General features: G+C 39.7%; 1 protein-coding gene across 14 annotated transcripts in view; it reads right to left on the reverse strand.

Annotated features, from left to right (window-relative positions):
* Window positions 1–23,888, reverse strand: part of eps15l1a (epidermal growth factor receptor pathway substrate 15-like 1a) — a 390,058-nt gene that overhangs the window by 190,033 nt on the left and 176,137 nt on the right. For all 14 annotated transcript variants that reach the window (XR_006316095.1, XM_043720770.1, XM_043720773.1 and 11 more), the window contains 2 exons: window positions 15,612–15,684; window positions 8,432–8,593 (listed from right to left, as the gene is read on the reverse strand). Coding sequence is in view for 13 of the 14 variants with exons in the window: in XM_043720770.1 (XP_043576705.1) it covers window positions 8,432–8,593; window positions 15,612–15,684 (235 nt within the window). In the remaining variant the exon portion in view is untranslated. The remainder of the gene's footprint in view (window positions 1–8,431; window positions 8,594–15,611; window positions 15,685–23,888) is intronic.

A 23,888-nucleotide genomic window follows, 5' to 3' on the forward strand; every position in this document is an offset into this window, starting at 1 on the left:
TTGCTATACAAAATCAGTCTGTAGGTCAAATTTGCCTTATTTCATGGAAAACAAATCTGTGTTGAAGCTTTCATGACTGTGCTCAGCGATTCAATCATTTCTTCATACAAATCATACATCGGTAATGCCCATCAAACGCGAGGAAAGGTGAGGAGAAAAACTAATTAACAACTACGTGATGGCAACCAATCTGCTTTGGGATGTACAATGTATAGGCTGGGGGTGAATTTCAAGACAAAGACTTAATGAACCATCCACTTGTTTAAGGGTAGTGATACAGAGCATGCAATTAAAACAGAAAGGTCAACATGAAGCACTTAGACAGACATGAACAGAAAGGGAATAAAGGGATGCAGACCATGTGCAGGCTGATGGGATTAGTTTAGAATGACAATATGGTCAATACAGATATGATGAGTCAAAGGGCCTGTTCTATATTCAAACATCTGATCGGCCTCTCCTCCCTTGGCCTGAGTCAATGCATCTCAGCTCTCGCCTTCCTTGTAGTTCAAACAAATATTCCTGTTGTTAAAATTTATCTTCAAAGGGTTTTACTGTTCTTGGTGCCACTTCTTGAGAAATTATTTGCAACAGTAAACACAGCTTGTTGCAGCTTGAAAAGACAAGTTGTAGGGACTGCTCAAAAGGATCACAGTGATCCATGCCAGTAAACTTTTCATAGGTTTAAACTGTCATGCTGCAAGCTGGATACATAAGTGCAGTGATAACTCTCTGAAACGGAGCACGAATGAATTAAAACATGAAGACCTGGATTCTGTGGTAACAATGACTGCAAAATTGTGAGTATCCACTTCCATATTCCTCTAGAACTGATAGAAACTTGCTGTTTGAGAGTGCATAAACACAATTAAACATAGCATTCCAGAAGCTGGTGAGTTTTTGTTTCTCCATAGGTTGCATTACTGAAGAAAGTCAGATTTCAAACAATTAGGAATCAGTGACATAAAAACAACTTATTTTACACTGTTAGTCTTGCGCAAGACATTTGAAAATGTTGCATTGGGTTGAATGAGTTTTTTTTAAAATTGACATACTAAGCTCCTAATCATTACTAAAAATCCTGCCCTTGAAAAACTAAGTTTAAAAGATGGTTTTAAAACACCTTAGACGATGAAAGCCAGTTCTCTTTCACTTCCCTAAAGACTACTTTTTGGCTTCCTGACCCTTTTTCAATAGCAGGTCTAAGAGTGCCAGGATGGAGGCCAGGTTACATAAGATTTTTTTTGTAATAATTCACAACCCCAAGAGAAGATCTAAGCTCTGGTACCTTCAATCATCCTCACTTTCTCTTCCAACGGATGTAACCTGGTTTTGTCAACTCTGTAACCCAAGTAGATCACTTGGGGCACCTTCTCTTCTAAGGCGTACGTCTGCCTGGGAGAAACCTTTGAGCATTATGTCCAAGTTCTCCAAGCTTTTTATTGGCCGACCCTGTTATTGCTATGTCATCCAGTTAGGGTCCCCCTTGACCTCACCTCTCACCCCACCAGTCTCCACATCCAACATATCATCCTGAAACAATCCCAACACCAATTAGACCCCATCATCATGAACATCTTCCCCTTCCCATCCATCTCTGCCTTCTACAAGAACGTTCCCTTCGCCAATCCTTGGTTATGCCACTCTCCCCACCAACCTCTCCAGCTTCCCCCCCAAACCCCCTGGTACCTTCCCCTGCAATCGTAAAAGATGAAACACCTGTTGGCACACTATGCCCCTCACCTCCATCCAGAGGCCCAAACAGTCCTTTCAGGTGAGACAAAGTTCACCTGCCTCTCCTCCACACTAGGTTACTGTATCCGGGAAGACCAAACATAAACTCATGGCACGTCTCGCCGAGCATCTCAGCCGGGCCTGCAGGGGCCAACCTGACCTCTCATTCACCAGCCATTTTAATTCCTCTTCCCACTCCCTTCGCAAACTGATCATCCTTGGCCTCCTCCACTGCCAGCCCAGACTCTGAAGAACTTTTTAGCCATTTGGCCGAGGCTCAGCTTTGTTGTGGCATTTTGCTATGGGTTGGCAGAGGGTCCCTCTGCTCAGCACATGCCCTTGCATGAGGTTTTGCAATTGCCTGCACTCAAGTAGTGTTCCCCAAGCTCAGTCGAACAAGTATGGGTGTCCACTTCCCTTACAGGATGCCCTGCAGTTCCCATGTTCTATTTGCCGCATTTTCTAATATTCCTTAACCAGCTCCGTCAACTCTTGAAGGTTTTAGTGCCTGGTGCCTCTGGGAAAGTTAAGCCCTGTATAAGTGAAAATGATGCAGGCCTACAAGCACAATCAGAAGGATTATTTGTTGCTTTTCATCTGCCTCAATGTCATTTACCCGGAAAAACTTTGTATTTTTTCCACATTACGGGCAGAGTCTTCGACAGCAGGGTCAAATGAGTCAAGCTTCCCAAATAAAGGCATGATGCCAGAAATGCTTACCCCAACTCCAAGTTGACAGTTGCAGGCAAATGTTTTTCAGCTGTGTCCTGTTTCTCCTGTCGCCAATGAAATAACTGTACAGAGGCTGGGTCCCATCACCAGGTAATCCTTTATTTACTAGTACACAGTACACTGCAGCCAGCAAGCTCAGAGTCAGTCACCTGGACTGAGGAGATTCTAATCTCCTGGTTACATTTATTTTGCTGGCACCATGTCACCTTTTATTTACTAGTGCATAGTACATTGGTTGTGGCCAGCCAGCTCAGTCACCCGGATTGAGGAAATTCTAATCTCATGGTTATATACTTTTTTTTCCTGGTTGTCTCATACACAAATATCAAGCCCAGGATCTATCCACTGAAATAATGGCTCAACGGCCAGGTCCCTTCACCAAGTCTACCTTCAATTCACCAGCAGGCTCAGAGTCGGTCCTCAGTGAGGAGATTCTAATGTCCTAGTTTTATTTTTTTTGGTGTACGAATCTTTATTCAATTTCCACCACCAGGAAGATAGGAAAACACCCGAGTGGCCAGTGACAAGCACTGCCCTTCACATCAAAGGGCAATGCTGTATGATCAAATCGTCTGTTTATTTATTTTTTTCTCTTTCGTCCTAGCTTTATTTTTTTTTTAGACACCTGACACCAATCCACACCACATACTGATGTGGTGCTTATTTTTTCCCTAGCACCCATGTTGCTGAATCTGTTTTTTCTTCTTTTTAGATAGGAAAACACCCATGGTGTGTGTGTGTGTGCACGTGTGAGACACAGTGAGAGACACAAGGTGTATGAATCTTCATTCAATTTCCACCACCAGGAAGATAGGAAAACACCCGAGGGGCCAGTGACAAGCACTGCCCTTCACATCAAAGGGCAATGCTGTGTGATCAAATCGTCTGTTTATTTATTTTTTTCTCTTTTGTCCTAGTTCTATTAGTCAACCAAGGCTTTCCTGATTGGCCCAGGTTGACAACTCCAAGAAGCTCACAGTCAACGAGGTCCACCTGGTCCCAATCACTCCAGTAAGAATCCAGTTCTGATTTGTTTGGGTCTTCTAAAGGATTTCAGTGTTTTTTTGCCACTTAAATTTTATGGTTATAAAAATTTCATTAATATGAAATTCAAGTCAATGAGAGTATAATACCAGAAGTGAGAGGCAGAGATACATATATTAAAAAGTGATTCATCTATGGAGCTAGTCATGGAAATGTTTGTAAGGGGAGAGCCAGGATTGTGTGCTGACGGAGAAATAAATCAATGAAGGATTTTTTTTGATTGGGTGCATGAGCAGAGCAATAGCATTTATGGAGCATTAAGGAGCAGGCAATTGAAAATAGTCTTTATACGATAGATACCTCTGACATGAGCAGTATGGCAGATGGAAATAAGTGGATTTTTAAAAATTCCAAATCAACAAAAATAAATTCATAAGTCGTACACACCGGTCATTATTCGAGAGGTAGCATTTCTCTTGCTGCTTTAGGATTTGACATCTGAGTTAAAAAACACTGCAAGTCAAGCATGGAGTTTTAAGACATTTTACATGCTAGAAGATCTCCCAGTGTGTTGTTCACTTAAAGTTGGTCAATCACACTTTATTAGTGCATGAACACTACCAAATGTAACGCACAACAGATCATTCTGCTCTCAAAATCAACACGAGAGTTCAAAAGACACAGAATACACAAAAAAAATCAGTAGGCCATGTGGGCACTCGAACTTGCTCTGATCATGTTGGAAGTTCCACAATGCCAATTTGTTGCCCAATTCCTATATCCCTTGATTCATGTAGTAACCAAAACTCTGTTGAGTTTAGTCTCAATATACACAGATATTTATAACTATGAAATGGAGGGCTGAATATCTTTGGATTCTCTCAGCAAAGAAATTCCTTACCTCACTTCTAAATGACCAATGACTTATCTTGATACCATTGTCCCTCAATCTACACTCTCCAAGGGAAATAGCTTATCTCCGTGTATCCTGGCAAGTCCTTTTAGAATTTTATATTTCCAATTATACCACATTTGACACTACTGAACTCCAGTGTTTGTTGACCATTCAAACTCAATATCTATTTAAAAAAAACAACCCCATCATACCAGGAATCAGTGGTTGCCAGTTGTTGCCTCTTCCTCTAAAACAAATAAAGCAAGTATATCCTTTTTAAGATATGGAGACTAAACAATGCACTAGACCCCAAGTGTCGTCTTAACACAACACTATCGAGATGCAGCAACAATTTCCCATTCCTACCTGCAGCTTCGACTTGCCTTAACAGTCAGGCTGCATTTGATGCCTTAGTAGAGGCACTGGTGAGAAAATCATGCACGTAACACTGACAGAGATTTGTAGTATTGGGCTGAGCAAGTCTTGCATTGGATTACAGCAGAAACAGGTAACTACATGCAGCTCAAGACAATAGTTATACTACTGTCGGGCTCCCAAAACTGAGAGTTTGGGTACAAGATGACATGTTGGGTCTGTGGATCCCCAAGGCAGCTGTTTAGGATCAGTGTCAAATAGCTTTTTTCACGTTGATAGACTGCAAACAAATAGCCTCTGAAAAGGCTGGGGTTTTCTTATTTAACTGCAGTTTAAAGCCTTCCCACAAGCTGAACTTTATGTTCCTCCCCAACTAATCAGCAGAAGGCACCACAACCCCCATCATGCTCAGCAGGCAAAGCCAGGCTCACAAAACCCCTCATTTCCCCCCCCCCCCCCCCCCGCTTTAACAACTCTTATTCGGCACCCCAAATTGTCAATGCAAAGTCGGGCTTTAAAATGGAGTTGCACTGAAGAAAGTTGAGTATCACTGAACTTTTGTGTAGACTGGCTAACTCTCCAAATCCAGTGGATCTCCATGAGAATAAAGGACAGGAAGTTGATAAATGAATAAGATGAGAGCCAACAGTCAAAATCAATCACAAAAGGAAATCAGCCATCTGTCTCCAATTGCATATGCTTATTAACAGCTGGGTTTGCTATACTTTTATTTTCCAAGGAAAGCTTATTCCAACTCTTATCCTCCTCATTCCAATGTATTGAATTCAATATATAAAATGTCAAATGGATTACCGTCTGTTAGAACACCCATGACTGACCTCTGGGAATTCAGATCAGATTGGGCTTAATGTTGCAGAGGTGAACAGAAAGCAAATGATTTGAGTTTGGATCTGGTTCAAGTGGGCATGACTATACACCAAATAACTACACGACCATCTGGTTGTGAAATTAACCAATCCCTTACAGTGGACATTGCTTTCTGAAAGAAGGCATACACATTCTTATCAGGCTATTTGTAAAGGCAGAAAGTTAGACAAAAATGAGTTTCACCCTCTGTCTATGTTTGGCACTGTACCTAAACAGCAACTTTTGAAAATATTCCTTTCCTCAGCTCTCACATTCTTCAAACAAAGTTTACAGTTTAAAAAAAGATGAGTAAGAATTCTGTACACCATAACATAACATGTCAGTCCATTCAAATTCAACCAGAAACTTTGATTAAACTCTACCATCTTGCAATAGTTAATATAAAGAGAATGTTCAACACCACAGGGAAAATTCTTCAAACAAGCTGAAATACGTGCACATATTTTTTGGAATCATGTGAAAAAAATGCAATACTCCGAAGGTTTATCTGGGAACACAGCCACAGCACTGAGAGTTAATGGCTGACATTTAGAAAAACATTTGTGTGAGGGAGTGGTCTGCCTCGTGGGGAAAGACAAACTGGCTGACGGCAGGCGCTGAACAGCACTGATGGTGGCCATGAAGAAATCAGTGGTGACCTGGACCACCCTATCCCGTCCTTCCAGCTCGCACAAGCTGCCTATGAAGCCAGATACCACATGGGAATGATACTTTGAAAGCAAATTACAAACCTGATGATTTATTGGAACATTATTCCTGGCATGCTCAATGATAACATGCAGTTGTATTGAACTGGAAGGAAGGATGCAGGGGCAAGTTGTTTTTTGCACTGTATGGTAATTCTATACAACTGAACAGCTGGTTGGAAGGATTACTTTGCTCTCAAGAGATTCAGACAATAACATAAACTGCACAACTGGACCTTACACAGTCATTGGTACCAGACTCATGATGCAAGCTTTTAAGTCCCAAACAATATTTTTATTTCCATTCTTATTTTTCCATCTCCCATCTCCAAACCATTTGACCTCTGTCAGAATAAAATTCCAGAGTCTTCAACAGAACCTCATCCAAGTCGTCATTCTTCAACAATGAACCTGGACAAATGTGATCAATTGCCTAATTGACAATGATTGGGAAGCACTGGGAATGATTAAATGGAACTTGACAGTGCCCAGATTCACACCCAGTAATAGGCCCCAAATATTGATTGGGAGCAGGCCTATTGACTGATTATTCCTGATCAGAAATTAACTGTCCCAGCTGATGTGAATAGATTCAGCACAGCGTAGGAATTGGGCCTGCAAAGTTCCTCATCCAAACTGGCGACTGTACTGATCACTTTAGCTTTGAACAGACAGCGCCACCTTCAGCCTTATTTCCAATTTTCAGTAGCAATTTATCTAAGTTGTTATATTTGCTCAGCCACTCTATATCATAATCCAAAGATGGGCAGGCTAGGTGGATTAGCCATTAGAAATGCAAGGTTACAGGGATAGGGTGGGGGTAGGGTGAGAAGCTCTGTAGGGGTTGGTGTGGATTCGATAGACTAAATGGCCTGTTTCCACATTATATGAATTTTATACATCAACAAGAGGAAAAGGAGACTTCTTCTTTACTGTTTTTAATACAGCAGCTTTGGATTGTAACAGTTGCCCAATCACATGGATTTTAATTTTAAAACTTTTAGAAAGTTTATCATTAACTTTCAGTAACAACAATAATGTGCTTCCTAAAAAGAACTGCAAATAGGAAATCATAAAACAAAATAATGGTAACAGGGAAAACCTTGTATTGAAAATATGATAAAATTCAGAAGAGTGATAGATTCAAGGTTGTAATTCCCACTTGGGGGCCAAGTGACTATAACAAACACTGACCCATTCAGCAAATTCCCAACCACCTAGAATGATGTTTATAAAAATAAATCAACCACTGATTTGCAGCCATAGTATACGTTTGTAGTAGTTCCAACTAAAGCCTATAATTTGATATTCTGCTGAACTATGGGGTGGTTTTGCAGTACATATCAACCCAAACTGACACATAATCCTCTCAATTTTTATGTCTCTACCATTTTTGTTTAACTTTCTCAACTCTCTAACAGTTATCTTTTTCCTGTTAATCTGCAAACACTAGTCCTACATGTTCTTCATCTGCTTGCATCTTCACTATGTCAAAGCTAAATTTCATTACATTGCTTTCTCCAGCAATTCATTCTACCTTTAGTTTCAAAATTCCATCAATTGACATGATTGTAACCATTTCCTAAAATACTTCACAATGTTTCAAAACCAACATTAGCTTTACATTTATAAGTAAAGATGTCTGCAAACATACTGAATAGATGCAAGTCCTTGTTATCATTAACTGATGATCAAGCATGAGCTGGAGCCCCAGATTTTGTGATCATCTTTTACTTTCAGATAAACTTGAGTTCTCCCTTCTACAGAATGCTCAAAATTATGATCTGATCATCTGTCCCAGTAGGCCCATAATTAGATTTCAGCTTTTTGCCACTATAGTCCTAGTCTCTTAATATCAGCATCACATTAAAGTAAGTAGAAAAAATAACAAAAACCCTTACAGTTTCCAGACAATGGAGACTTTTAAGCCATCAATACAAATGATTATAATACATATCCTAACCGACAATTTGTTGAAAGAACCACACATTATAAATATTAAACCATCATTTGTTGTACATTCTATACTGCTTAGAAATTTCAGTTCACAGCATGGTTGTGAAAGAATCTGGTAATAAATGTATCATCCAAATCAAATGCTTACAGTCTCCAGGTTGCAGGTTTCCCTTGTTCTTACCGTCTGGTTCTCCTCCTGACACTTCTGCCGGATGTCACTGAGCATGTCCTCAAGCTTGGCCTTTTGTTGGTCCATTTCATCCAGCCTGTCCTGGGCAGCCTGCTTCTGGGATTCCAGCTCCTGCAGGCTATTGTTCTCTCTGTCCAGATCATTTTGTAGTTCCTGCCAACACACAGAGAATCAACCTTTGGTAATACAATTATCCCCTAAAATAGAGAGAATCTTTGGCAGCACAATTATCTCTAACAATAGAATGCTCAGCCTCAGACTTAGAAAGACTGCTTTACAAATAAAAAACATAATTTATTTTAACTTCACATAGGAAATTCAGAGTATAGATAGAGCATTGCAAATAAATAAATCACATTCTAATTCCTATCAATTCATGGAATATTCCAGGGGAACACCTCATTGGCTTTATTCAGTTTGTGATTTTAAATGCAAGCTGTGCACATTATAAGAAAGTACACAAAACACTTCATGAACACACTACGTCATTTCTACTTGTGGTCAGAGTTGCCTTATTCCCCATTTCAGAGAGGCTCCAAGTGAAGCTGGTCAAGATTTCCCAGCCTCCTCTCAGCCTGATTAGCATTTCGTCAAGGTACAAAAGATCAAGTTAAGATTTATTTTCTCTCATTCACTCCCCCATCCACCCACCTACTCAACTATCACTATGGTGCAACCACCAATAAAATGATTTGCAGGATATGAGTGAGACTGTTTGGGACAATCTGCACATTTCATGCATTGAGCACACAACTGAATGCAAGATTAGATTACTTTAGATTAGATTACTTACAGTGTGGAAACAGGCCCTTCGGCCCAACAAGTCCACACCGACCCGTCGAAGCATAACCCACCCACACCCTTACATTTACCCCATACCTAACACTACGGGCAATTTAGCTTGGCCAATTCACCTGACCTGCACATCTTTGGACTGTGGGAGGAAACCGGAGCACCCGGAGGAAACCCACGCAGACACGGGGAGAATGTGCAAACTCCACACAGACAGTCGCCTGAGGCGGGAATTGAACCCGGGTCTCTGACGCTGTGAGGCAGCAGTGCTAACCACTGTGCCACCGTGCCGCCCACTATGCAATAGCACATCTGGAGCTTCAACCTTCTGCATTCAGACCACCCTCTCTGCTCTTTCCAGATTTATATTAGACTATTATAATTTTTGTAAAAATCCCAGCTTCAGCTGAACTCTGACTAGAAATCAAGCTTAAAACGAAGATGAACTGTTTCTGGCTACATAAATATTGGTCAGGACACCAGGGAACTATCTGCTTTCTTTTTTCACCTCTTATCATCCACCTGAAAGCTCACAAATTAAAAAGACAAGAACCACATTTCAGGAAAACATGAGCCTGACATAGTCCACATTTGGATTCTGGATTATCTCAGGTTAGTAGATATCCTGCTAAAATTTTGCTTGTCTGTAAGAGTGCCAGAATTTGTAGACAGCTTGGTCAATAGCACATCTGCATCAGAAACGTGTATGTTCAAGCAGCACTACAAACCTTAGCGTGTAATCTAAACTAAAACTTTAGGACCGAAGGAGAACTAGATGTGTACGGTTTAATTGGCTTAAAAACACCTTGTCATTATTGAGAAAGAGACCTCGGGGTGTCCTGACCAACACTTAGAATCCACTGACAGTATTAAAACAAACCAACTGGAACATCCATTCATTGCTTATTTATGGGATCTGCATGCAATCTTGCTGCAACATTTGTCAAATATTCTGCACTTACAGAATTAATCTAACGGATATTGCATAGGAATGATGGAACAGATCCAGACCAATCAGTTGAAGTGGTACACATTGATGTTCATGCCTCCTCCCACCTTACTTCAGTCAACCCTATCAGCATTCCGAACCACTGGTTCTTTCCTCCTACTTACCTAGCTTTCCCTAAACGGCCATTTGTCTCAATCACTCTCTGTTATAGTGAATTCTTATTTTACTTGGTCTGAGTGAAGAATTTCATTTTGAAATCTATACTAGTTTGATCAATGACTATCATATATTTATGGCCACTCAATTTAGATTCCTTTACAAATGGAACCATTCTCCTAAGGTCTACCCAATCAAGCCCTTCAAAATATTAAAGATCATCAACAAGTTTAAGCTTAATTTTGTCTAATTGAGAAAAGGATGACAGCAAATTCAGTATTTACTGACAGGTATAACCTTACAGCTGTAGTACTTTCAAATTCTTTCTGCACCTGTCTGCAATATAGAGACAAGAATTGCAAACAGCATTCCAAAGATAACCTAAAACCTTGTTTGGGCTATGTTTAAAACGACTTCTGTTTTCCATTTCCTCTAAAAATGAGTCTCCCTACTTTGTTTGTCTTTTTTATGACTTTGTTTTTCCCATTGTTATGAACCTGAGGCCTCTTGATCCATTTGTTCCTCTAATTTATGTAAATTCTTGTTTTGCAAGTAGCTGGCTTTTCACTCCTTCTACCTGATTTGCTTACTTTGAGAAGGGTACAATTATTTACAGACAGTCACAAATGAGAAACCTTTTAGTAGATAAAAACTGCATTAAATCTTTGGGATTGAATTCTTACGCGACTTTATCACAGGATTAAAGTGATATTCAGTTCACAAAACTCAGGAACAACCAGTTGGGCAAAGTCGTCAGGGAAGCAAATAATCACAGTTGGATTGGTAGAGGGAAGAGACTAAGAAAAGCATTTCTCCTTTGTCCTACCCTTAATTTACCCTCTTTGCCTGACCTGCAGCATTTGTTAAGTATTGTGCATTTATGGAAGTAATCAATTGGATATCACATACAAACTAACAGATTCAGACCAGTCAAGTCTCCTGGTTCATGGAACTTCTCACACAATTGCTACAGGTTCAAATGATAAATGAAGAGTTTCAACTAACAAGGGAACAAACTACTAACAATTTGGATGTACCAGGTCATGACAAACTCCAAAATGCTTTGTACCAAGATTGGAAACTATATTCCACACATATCAGGTACTGGTGATCTGCTCAATGACCTCAACACAACCCCAGAACTTCAAACATTAGAAACTATAGCATGCTGAGACAGATCATCCAGGACAGGTGTCTGGAGGATATTAATCCATTTCCGAAAGCTAGTGCTTCCAAATAAACCTGTCGGATGATAACCTGGTGTTGTGTGATTTTTAACTTTGTACACACCAGCCCAACACTGGCACCTCCAAATCATATCGCCACATTCACCTCCACCTCTCAAATTTGGTTGGGATCCGACAGACAATTCAGTTGCTACCTCAGCAGCCATCCCACCACGTGGAGGCTGCCAACCTCTAATCCCAGAATCGAGGTATGCCTTCCCAAATGGAAGAAGATCCAGGGTAACAATAAATAGGGAAACAGAAAATGATTGAAATCACATCCTGCTGGCAGGACTCAATCCCATAAGGGCATTAAAAAAAAACAGTACTGATGAAGATACAGCCAAACCTAAAATATTTAGATCTTGGATTTACACATGGGAAGTCATGTCTGACAAATCTTTTAGGGTTTTTCAAAGAGGTAACCAAAAGGATTGATGAGGGTAGGGCAGTGGATGTTGTCTATCTGCCTTTGACACCTTCCCACTTGGCAGCCTAGTCATGAAGGTTAGGTTGCATGGGATCCAGGGAAAGTTAGCTAATTGGATTCAAAATTGGCTCAATGGTAGGAAGTAGAGGGTGATGGCTGAAGGTTGTTTCTTCAGACTGGAGGTCTGTCACAAGTGGTGTGCCACTGGGGTGGATGCTGGGACTTATGTTATTTGTTACTTACATAAATGTTCTGGATGTGAATGTACAAGGCGTGATTAGTAAGTTTGCAGATGATACAAAATTAGGAGGCACCATTTATAGTGAGGAAGGTTATCAAAAACTACAGAGGGATCTTGATCAGATGGGGAAGTGGGTTGAAGATTGGCAAATGCAATTTAATACAGGTAAGTGTGAGGTGTTTTAACTTTGTAAAGTTAAACCAAAGTAGGACTTATACAGGAAATGATAAGGTCCTGAGGATTGTTGTGGAACAGAGGGACCTAGGAGCACAAATACATGGTTCTTTGAAAGCAGCATCACAGGACAGGATGGTGAAGAAGGCATTTAGCATGCTGACCTTCATCGGTTGAGGCACTGAGTATAGGAGTCGAGACATTATGTTACAGTTGTATAAGTTGTTGGTGAGGTCACATTTGGAGTAATGTGAACAGTTCTGGTCACTCTGCTGTAGGAAAGATGTAGTTCAACTGGAAACAGTGCAAAGTAGATTTACAAGGATGTTGCCAGGAATAGGCCTGAGTTATAGGGAGAGGTTGGCCAGGATAAGACTTTATTACTTGGATTGTAGGAGATTGAAGGGTGACCTTATTGAGGTGTATAAAATCATGAGGGGCATAAATAGGATGAAAGCATATAGTCTTTTTCCTGGTAGAATTGAAAACTGGAGGACATAGGTTTAAGGTGAGAGGGGAAAGATTTAAGAAAGACCTGAGGGGAAACCTCTTCATGCAGAGAGTGGTGCGTATATGGAATGGGTTGCCAGAGAAAGTGGTTGAGGCCGATATGATAACAACATTTAAAAAACATTTGGATACATACGTAGATGGCAAGGATTTAGAGGGATATGGACCAAATGCGGGCAATTGGAACTAGCTGAGTGGGCACCATGGTCACCAAAGCGCTTGTTTCCATGCTGTATTAATCTATGACTCTATATCGTCTATATAAAACCATTTTCAAAATAAAGACACAAGTCCCCTGATGCACTAATGTACACGTTTATATTTTTTTCTTTTGAAATTTATATACATGGTACTCAGTCATCCTGCAACTTGGCTGTCTTCTTGTATTTGATCACAATTGTCTTTACCATTAAGCATATACTCAGTTTTGTATTTTCAATTCCCAGCTCCAAAGAGCTTATCTAAACTATGAACTACAGTCCCACTATGAATCCTTACTTCAGACTATGAAAGTTTGAGGATCTGAAAATAATGATATAAATTTAATGATCTTCTTTATATCCATAAGACAGAATCCAAACCTGAAAAATGTGAAGATTTTGATTTCATTCACTTTTACCCCTGTAAAGTGAAGCTCCCAACTGTGTGAATTTTGAATCAAAATGTCCAGAGCTTTAATTGAAATGTCTACAAATTCTTGACTGCCCAGGTCATCTCCTTTAATAGGTAGCAGTCAATAGAAAAGTTTTATTCATTTTAACATATGTACTAAATAAGGTTGCCAAGTTGCAATGACAGATAACCATGCTGAAATATCATGTCAAAATAATAACAAGCAATCTGACTCTAAAAAGGGCTGCTCGAGTACCAAATATTCCAGGATACACAAGCTGTTTAGCAAAGAAAATAGGAAGGGTGGCAACAGCGATTAAGGAGTGTACTGATGCATTAGAGGGAGAGAGGATGAATGTAAGTCAGTCCTGGAGAGGTTAAGTTCTGAATCTATTCAGTGCTATGAGGTCATTTTATATTTAATACTGCTTGGAGGACTGAAGTTTTGAATGTTTGCAGAAAATTGATTTATTTCAATCTTTATGGAAATACCTTTAAAAGAGATCATTGGAAATCTTTGGGAGATCTAGCTCTGGAAATGAGGTAGGTCAAGTGAATTAAATATCAATCACATCTAATGGAGTACTGTATTGAGGAGACAGTGATCCCAGTACCATAGGTTCCTGATTCTGTCCTTTTGCTTAGTCCACACATTCTTCTTAGCATCCACAGTTCAATATTACCCTGTTGTTTGTTCCTACTGCTAAAGATTCTGCACATGGCCAGTCTCACAACTGTCTTGGAGATTCTTCTTTTCAGTTTCAACAATATGCTTTTATTCTATAACTCTTCATTGCACTTCTCCCAATTACTCTAACCAGAACTAATCTGTGACTCCCTCATGGGTCTTCACTACACTCTGGGTGATGAATTTCAAAGATTAACAACTCTCAGAGAAAAAAAATCCTTCCTGACATATAGCAGCTAAGATTTAATGCAGGGTAAGTATAAAGTGATTAATTTTTGTTGGAAAAACAAGGAGATAAAATAATGGACATAATTTTAAAAGAGATAGAGGATCAGAGGAACATGGGATAGATGTATACAAATAACTGAGAGTAGCAGAACAAGTTAAGAAAGTGCTGAATAAGATGTACAGAATCCTGAGCTTTACAAACAGACAGTACAGAAGTGAAGAGTTGTCATGATTATATTGAATAGTATTTTCAAAGTTTAGTAAGATAGCATTGTTGTAGATTTACAGCTCAAAAAGTGCAGGTGGGGAACATAGATTGTGATAGCGGAGGTAAAAGTCAGTAACAGAGAAGGTTTGAAGGCTAAATGTAAGATGGTCACAACCTAAACAAGATTCCAAACTTGCATAAAAGTATTCCCCTCAGATATGATAGCAATATTCCAGTCTTGGATAAGCTTCACTTGAATTAAATATCAAACAAATCCTTAGAATATTAAAGGGGGTCAAAGTTTTGCCAGTGCATGCTAATTTTCTGGTTGATTTTTATTCCTCCCAGTTCAGATAATCCATGTGGTGTACTGCCCATGAAAGGTAGCCACACTCAATCTCACTCAGTGGCCCACAGCTAAAAGGCGGACATGGGGAGGCGATGCCCTCGTGGTAGTATCATTGGACTGTTAATCTAGAGACCCAGATAACGTTCTGGGGACCTGAGTTCAAATCTCACCAAGGCAGAAGGTGGAATTTGAATTCAAATTTTTTTAAAAATCTGGAATTAAGAATCTAGTGATGACTCCGAATCCATTGTCAACTGTCAGAAAAACCCATCTGGTTGACTGATGTCCCTTAGAGAAAGAAATTGCCATCCTTACCTGGTCTGGTCAACATGTGACTCTGGACCCACAGCAATATGGTTGATTCTTAACTACCCTCTAGGCAATTAGGGATAGGTGATAAATGCTGCCTAGCCAGCAATGCCCTCATCCCATAAATGACCTACAAAAAACAAAGACAATGCCTAGCCACTATTCATCAGGTGCCATTGGTGATTTGGCTGGGACGTAGGTGTCATTGTTTTAAGTCGAGTTTAGCCCACACAATGTCTATGATCACAAGTACACCAACAGAGTGAATGCATTAAAGTTTATGCAGACAACATACATACCTGGACTTCATTTGTTTTCTGTCGGATGGCCTCTTCTTTCTCTCGGATGTCCTGTTCCAGTACATATTTCTCTCTGTAACAAAGATACCATCAAGCATTCTGTATACATTTGATAAAACGATACTTGTTTCTCTATTGTGTATTCTTTTTAAACAAGACATACTGGCTAATTAGAGATAAGGAAGACTCAATAACTCAAAAACAAATACTTCAGAAATTCAGGTTGTGAAAACTGAGATCAGTAAATCTATTAATTGCCGAAATGACATCAGATACTAACTATAAAAGCATCCACAATCCTTCAGAAAAATAACATGATTTGGTAAAGCCAAAGAGTTTTGAAAATTAATTCCTATTTAATAAATCTATTAAGGAGTTTTTGAGTTTGTAACTAGCAAAGTAACTAAGTGGAGGACCCAATGGTTATAGTAAATTAGAATTTCAGAAGGCATTCAATAAAATGTCACAAAAGTTGTTATTAAAAAAATAAGGGATTGGGGTAATATGCATGAATGTAGGATTTGTTAAAATACAGAGAATAGAGTAGAAATAAATACATTATTTTTGAGATGCAATTCAGTAAAGTCAATTTTTAGAAATGATCATGAGAGCAACTTCCACAAATTTTCTGATGATACAAAGCTAAGTGGGAAACTAAGCTGAGAGAAGATAAAGGTTGCAAAGGGGAACAGACTGGTTAGGTTATTGACCAAGAAGATAGAGCATAATGCGGGAAGGTATGAAATTATTTGCAAGGTTTTTTTAAAAAGGTGAGAAGCTAATAAGGATGAGATCTGAGAATTCTTTAACAGAATTCTTGTAAGTAACAGGAAGTTAATATATAGGCACAGCAATTAGGAATGCTGGTCAATCAAGCTACAACTGGTAGGTTACTTTTACTGAAAAGGATTGAAGTAAAACAGGAAGGAAGTTTTGCCACAATTTCTTAGGCTTTTGGTGACGCAAAGTGCTGCACACAGCTTTGCCTTGCCTACAGAAGGATGTACTCGCCTTAGAATGCAGTAACATTTCTAGGAGAAGGTGACTGTCATTTGATAACAGATTGAATAGACAAGGCCTATATTCCTTAGAATTTAAAAGAATCAGAGGTGGGATCACTGAAACATAAAAGTATCAACTGGCTTAACAAGGTAGATGCTGAATAAAGAGTCTAAAACTTGAGGGTTGTTGTATCAGAGTAAGGAGTTTGCCAATGGTAGAGACAAGTACAATTACAACATTTAAAAGACATTTGGACAGGTACATGAACAGGAAAGGTTTAGCGGATTATAGGCCAAATGCAGGCACATGGGACCCAGTTCAGTTTAGCACACCTGGTCGGCATGGACAAGTTGGATTAAAGGGTCTATTTCCATACAGTGACTCTAGAACTTTATGAGGAGAATGTCTTCACTCAGGGTGCTGTGAATGTTTAGAATTCTCTATACAGAGAGCTATGCATTCTTCATTGTTGAATAGATGAGGTCAAAAGATATTTGGGCACCAATGTAATAAAAGATATGGTATGAAAAGTGTTGATGAAATGCAGAGTTGATGCAGTTCACACTGAACATTTTAAATAGGTGAAGTAAGTTTAGTCTAGATCTTTTGAATAGTGAGGTGGTTTAGGGAGTCATAGCTTTTGCTCCTGCTCCTATTTAATGTATTTCAAGAAAAGGAATGGGCCAGCCTGACCCAATCTAGCCAACATAAAATCCTAGTTTCACAGTATTTGTTAATGCTGAATGGTTTTGCACAACAAGGAACAGCTTTTCAAATGTCATTCATATCCAAAGAATATATCACTCATGGAAAAATTTAGTGACTGGTGATTCTACCACACAGAAACATTGCACATTTAACAGTGCTAGCAATATTCCATAAAAATATTCTACACAAATATTTGAAAATGAATGAAGTAATCATAATTCCTATCACAAAACATCTATTATTAAGCATTTTAATATATTAACATGGCCTACATTTTAAAAAAAACTGCTGCAACTGTATATCTTCAACTGGTGAAACTACCCTTAAATATCCATGACATGGCAATGGGTATATGTGGTGCTGTGCTGTTCTGTTCTGGCACAGGGTTGACAGTGAGATAATACTCCAACAGGAAACTGGAACAGAGTCAATCCCATTGAGTTAGGCACAGGTCACCAATGACAGAAAAGTCCTCAACTACTACAAACGAACCAATTTGACACAGAGAAGATCTGGAAGGTCTGAGATTTTTACCACCCACCTGTGGATGGCTTTACAGATCAATACCTCAATTCAGTATGCCTGATGAAGAATTAGCAACAGGTTTACAGGTGCATATGGTAGTGAGTTGCAGTTTTAATTAAACTCCTGCAGCATTCCAAAATGGAGTGATAATTGCATTACATCTTTGAACCGAGTTAAGTTAGACAAACATGAATAAGCTTGGATGTGTGTGTGTAGGTGGGTGTGGATCTGAACCACACCCAATCTAGTCACCATAGGAGCTACATGTTTGACATTTACCCACTCCCTTTCAACAGTGCACCCCTGAATACAATTGGGCATGCTTGCATTAGCATTTCAAAACAGAATGCAACAAAAAAACATGTTTGTTTCCAGAGTGCAAACATGGCAACCTACTGTGGGTCATGTGGTTCACACCACACTGAAACACAAGAGCAACTCAGTCACTTGTGGTTTCTGTGGTTCTCAAGCTCACAGAACTCATTTACAAGAAACTTTATATGAACTATATATAACTACCAATCACCAGAATCCAGTCATGGTATGTTAAAATTAAAAACACTTCTCAACTGAAATGAACACTTGTTGGCTATAGTTCCACCAGTCAGGGTCAGCTCAAAATTTTCAGAGTTTCTAAGAGATATAGGGCATACAGCTAAGGATAAGGTCTGGCTGCCTCAGTATTAAACTGTAAATGTTGGCTGGAACTATCCACTTCCTTCTGACCAGTCCTTCAGTAACATGAAGATTGCCTAGTGCTGTGGGTGGCAATGTTGAGAACAGATTAACGTACTTAGGAGCTGACTGCCCCAATAGTTCCTTCAAACCCAACTTCACATTGATGCTAGGCACTTGCAGACTTGCATCTATTTCACTCCAAACAGCAAGAAGATACCCTTTCATACTGCAGTACAAACTCAACAAACTCACAAGGAACACATATATTCCAGCACATAATGCATGAGTACATACAGTGTAGCAAAAAAAATCTTTAACTCCCATGACACCCAATTCTGATCTCCCATATTCATCCCCACTAGTTTATAACTCCAGTGATTATCATATTTGCTGGTGCAAAATTAGCTATTGACCAGGACACGATCTAGTATTCCCACTCAAATAAGTGGAACGGCACAATGCCCTCAATGGATGTATCTGCAAGTAACGTGTAAAGCAATATTTTAAAAATTCCTTCATGGTGTGTACACGCTAATGGCAAGGTCAGAATTAGTTGCCTAGTCCTAACATGCCTTTGAGGGCAGTTAGGAGACAACGACATTTGCTGTGTGTCTGGAGTCACATGCAGGCCACAGCAGGCAGGGATCACAGACTTCCGTTTGCAAAGGAAATTACATACTTTCCAGGCTGTAACAACAAAGTCAAGTCAAGAGTGGTTTTAGTTGTCAATTCTACCATTTACAACTGATACAGTAAAAGTGAGACAGTGTTCCTCCAGGACCAAGGTGCTACATGGACAGCACAAACTACACAGTCACACGCAAGACAGCACAGTAATTCCTGACACCTCAAGACAACAGGCACAGTGGTGTATATATTACAGTGTAATAAAATAATACAATTTATAAAACATTAATAAAGTAACGTGGTGAGCACTCAGAATTTTTAATGCAGGGGTCATGATTCCACTATTACATTGCCTGCTGCCACAAAATTCAAACTTTCATACACAAAGAATGACCATTTGATTAGTATAGCAAAATCCATGAAAATGAAAAATAAGCACTTGTAGCAAAGGAAATGGAGAGCGTGGGAGAAGATGAGTGAAACACTTGATCTCACCTACACTCTGGCCAAGAACCTCTGATTTTGAGTTAGATTTTAAACAAGTCAAAGTCACTGAGTGGTAATGTGCTTTTCTTCTGCACAAACTAAAAATTTCAGTATAGTGCTATCACTTGTTACAATTTTCACTGATCTAATTTTCAAGTTTTCGACAAACTGCAATCACACCCTTTTCTGAATAATGTAAACACTACAGCTTTCCCTCTTCCTGATTGGATCATACTGGTGAACACAATATTATCTTCAAAACTGAATAATTATTGGTATTCATGAGTAATAACCAGTCTAAAATAAAACAATAAACAAAATCTCTGATACGCTGCATCCCTTAATATTTTCTTTCATGTACAACACGCAAGAATCACATGCAAACAAAACTAAGTGTTTACTTTAGGTAAACAATACTGTATGCATCAAGCTCCTGATGATTTTGCAAACTTTATGGTTGCATTCATTTTCCAGTTTGAATATTTGTTTTGCATAGCTTTAAGACAAAAAAAAATCAGGTGCATAAACTACATGCCTTTATGGATAATCTTGAAAACAAAACAAGTTATTATTAATCCTAAAATCATAGGCTTTACCTATAAATTGATTAAAGGAAATTGGTTGCACTTTAGCAAAATATTTTGAATGGAATAAAACAAGTTAATGCTAACCTTCAGAGAGGAATGGTGTTAAAAGGAGTTCAATGGCATCATTAGCTGCATATCAAAACATTGGTATTTCAAAACATCAAAGCATTCATAGAAAGAGGTGATGAAAGACATTTTCAGATCGGGAAAAGGAACAAGTGGATAGATTGTACATAAACAGATGATGCATTTTCTCCACAGTATCAGGACTGTTCAGATTAGATTAGATTAGATTATTTACAGTGTGGAAACAGGCCCTTCGGCCCAACAAGTCCATACCGACCCACCGAAGAGCAACCCACCCAGATCCATTCCCCTACATTTATCCCTTCACCTAACACTACGGGCAATTTAGCGTGGCCAATTCACCTAACCTGCACATTTTTGGAATGTGGGAGGAATCCGGAACAACCAGAGGAAACCCACACAGACACGGGGAGAATGTCAAACTCCCACACAGTCAGTCACCTGAGGCAGGAATTGAACCCGGGTCTCTGGCGCTGTGAGGCAGCAGTGCCACCGTGCCACTCACTATATCACAATGATCTTGGTCCTTTACATACCAATACATTATCATTAATTAATGAACATCATAAGAATAAAGAAGTCCAAAGATGTGCAGGTCAGGTGACTTGACCTTGCTAAATTGCCCATAGCATTCAGGGATGTGTAGGTTGGGTGCATTAGTTGGGGTACATTTAGAGTGAAGGGGAATGGGTTTGGGTGAGATACTCTTGTGGATTCTATGTCTTAATATATTAGAATAACGAGTTTGGTGCAGGGGACACTATTTCAAGAGGACTAACTTAAGCTCTTGATATTATTTGGGTTTCAATAATGGTCATCTCTCTTTCTTGAAGTAGAAAATGTTTGACTTGCTGTGTCTTTCCAATATTTTTGATTTTAAACCTTTTGTGGAATGGATACACGTGCAATATATATTCCAATCCACCACTTTTGCATTAATGATACATAAATAAACTCTCGTCTACCTTATTTACTTCTATTAACATTTCACATAAACTGAATGCTACCTCCCAAACACCAACCAAAGAGGTCAGTTAAATTAGTTTGTCCTGAATTTACACAGTGCACCAATGTTGCTCTGAAGACTACAAAACAAATCAGGTTCATCGCATCAGGTTAGAACAACTCGAAGATGCTTCAGACATTCAATTAGTGAAAAGAGATAAGTTCAAAAAGAGAATAATACATAAATTTGAAAGAAATTATAATATCCAAATAGATGAAAATACATTGGTACTTGTGCTGCACTGGGGAAAATGATTCTATTTCCTAATGCTGCTTCTCACTATGTCAGAAAGGAAAACCTGACAACAGTGGGCATTAAGACATAATTGGTGTCACAACCTTAAGAACGATTGCCATATTAGGTGGTATCATCGCTTGGCTTAATGTAACATGTATTTTCATTTCAAACTAAGCAGCGAATAAAAATGTACATTTTAATTGAAAAAAAAAGAACGATTGCCAAAAATCAAAGTTTCCATTTCTCGACACATGATCAATGAAGAAAAAGGGAAGTACTCAGCATGTGTTAGAAAGGAAGGGTACATGCAAGCATACAAAACAGCAGCAGAATTGGGCTATTTGATTTGATTTATTTATCGCCATGCATATCTTGTTATAAAAAGAAAGCAAAAAGCATTGTATAGCATTGCCAATCTCTGGTGCCATTTTAAAACACAGAAAAAATATTGAATATAAAAGCAGAAAAATGAAGACATAAAGAAAACATGTCCAACTTTACATTCCTTCATGTAAAGTGCTCCATCATGGGCCATGGGCCTGGTGGCTAGGCACGGATGCCCTACACAGCGCCACTACCACTGGAATGAAAGTTGCCACTCTTCAGCAGCATCTCATCTCCACCAGCACCCTCACACCATGTGCCCTTGCTGGACCTTGCCAATGCAGAGCCACTAATGCTGCCCAGTATAGCCGAAACCTGACTCCACCAACATGAGTCTGTTTTGCGCCCACCTCACTAATGTAGCTACTTCTGATGCCACCTGGTCTTATACTGGCACAAACTCGCCTCCTTCGCCACCCCCTTGAATCTGTGCTGGATGAAGATGTCACCAGGAATCCAGCCTCGCCCCCATCACAGCTGCTGAGTCAACACTGTAGAAGCTGCCACGAGTCCGTGCTGCTGTACCTACTCGAGTCTGCACGACTAGGCCCACTCACCGCCAATGCCATCGCCACAACTGAGCTCTTCAGCAAGAGATGAATAAAATAAAAGAGAAGAAAACAGGAAGAGAAGAAGAAAAAAAATGAAACGAAAACAAAAGCAGATGGAGTGGACAAGCTCCAGGCTCAGACGCCCTATTCCACCACCATCTTACCAGAAGCTATTTGGCCCTTGGAACCTATGCAAACTCCACATAGACAGTCGTCAGAGGCTGATCTGTTCATGTTCAAATTCCACATTCTCATGCACCCAGATAATCTGTGACATTGCTGCCTGACTATCCACGTATGCCTTAAAATATTCAGACGAAATTTCAGAATACTCAAATGCTTGCTTGTTTTTAGTGAATTATTTCAACAGAATTCATCATAAATCAAAGACTATGGGACAGCTCCAAGATATCATGGAATGTTTTATAAATGAAAGACTTTTTAAGATTAGATTCCCTACTGTGTGGAAACAGGCCCTTTGGCCCAACAAGTCCACACCGACCCTTCGAAGAGTAACCCACCCAGATCCAATTCCCTCTGACTAATGCACCTAACACTATGGGCAATTTAGCATGGCCAATTCACCTGACCTGCACATCTTTGGACTGAGGGAAGAAACAAGAGCACCCGGAGGAAACCCACGCAGACACGGGGAGAATGTGCAAACTCCACACAGTCAGTCGCCCGAGGCTGGAATCGATCTGGGACCCTGGTGCTGTGAGCCACCGTGCCACCCACTTATTATTTATTTTAAAATCCTGAGGAATGTTTCTACATTATCTCCCCAAACCTTAAAAATAAAAAGGTGAGCAGGACAATTCAATGGCTCTTGAAAAAGATGCCACAGACTGAATGTCCTCTCAGAATGTGCCAACCATTTGAATTTATTATGAGATGCAATTCTGAGGAAACACTGAACTTTTCTTGCTATCACAGAAGGGGGCTCTGAAATTTCAAATTTCTTTATGACACAGAATAACAAAATTAATATTGATAGCCTGAGCATTCAGAGTTGAAAAGTGTGGTGCTGGAAAAGTGCAGCAGGCCAGGCAGCATCCGAGCAGCAGGCGAATCGACGTTTTGGGCATAAGGCCTTCTTCAGGAATGAGGCTGATGTGCCAAGTGGGCTGAGATAAAAGGTGGAGGGGGGATTTGTGGGAGGGGCACTGGAAATACGATAGGTGGAAGGAGGTGAGGTTGAGGGTGATAGCCTGGAGAGGGGATGGGAGCGGAGAGGTCGGGAAGAAGATTGCAGGTCAAGAGGGCGGTGCTGAATCCAGGGATTGGGACTGAGATAAGGTGGGGGGAGGGGAAATGAGGAAGCTGGAGAAATCTACATTCATCCTGCGTGGTTGGAGGGTTCCTCGGCGGAAGATGAGGTGCTCTTCCTCCGGGCGTC

Source organism: Chiloscyllium plagiosum, chromosome 31 (genome assembly GCF_004010195.1).
Source record: "Chiloscyllium plagiosum isolate BGI_BamShark_2017 chromosome 31, ASM401019v2, whole genome shotgun sequence".
Taxonomy (NCBI): domain Eukaryota; kingdom Metazoa; phylum Chordata; class Chondrichthyes; order Orectolobiformes; family Hemiscylliidae; genus Chiloscyllium; species Chiloscyllium plagiosum.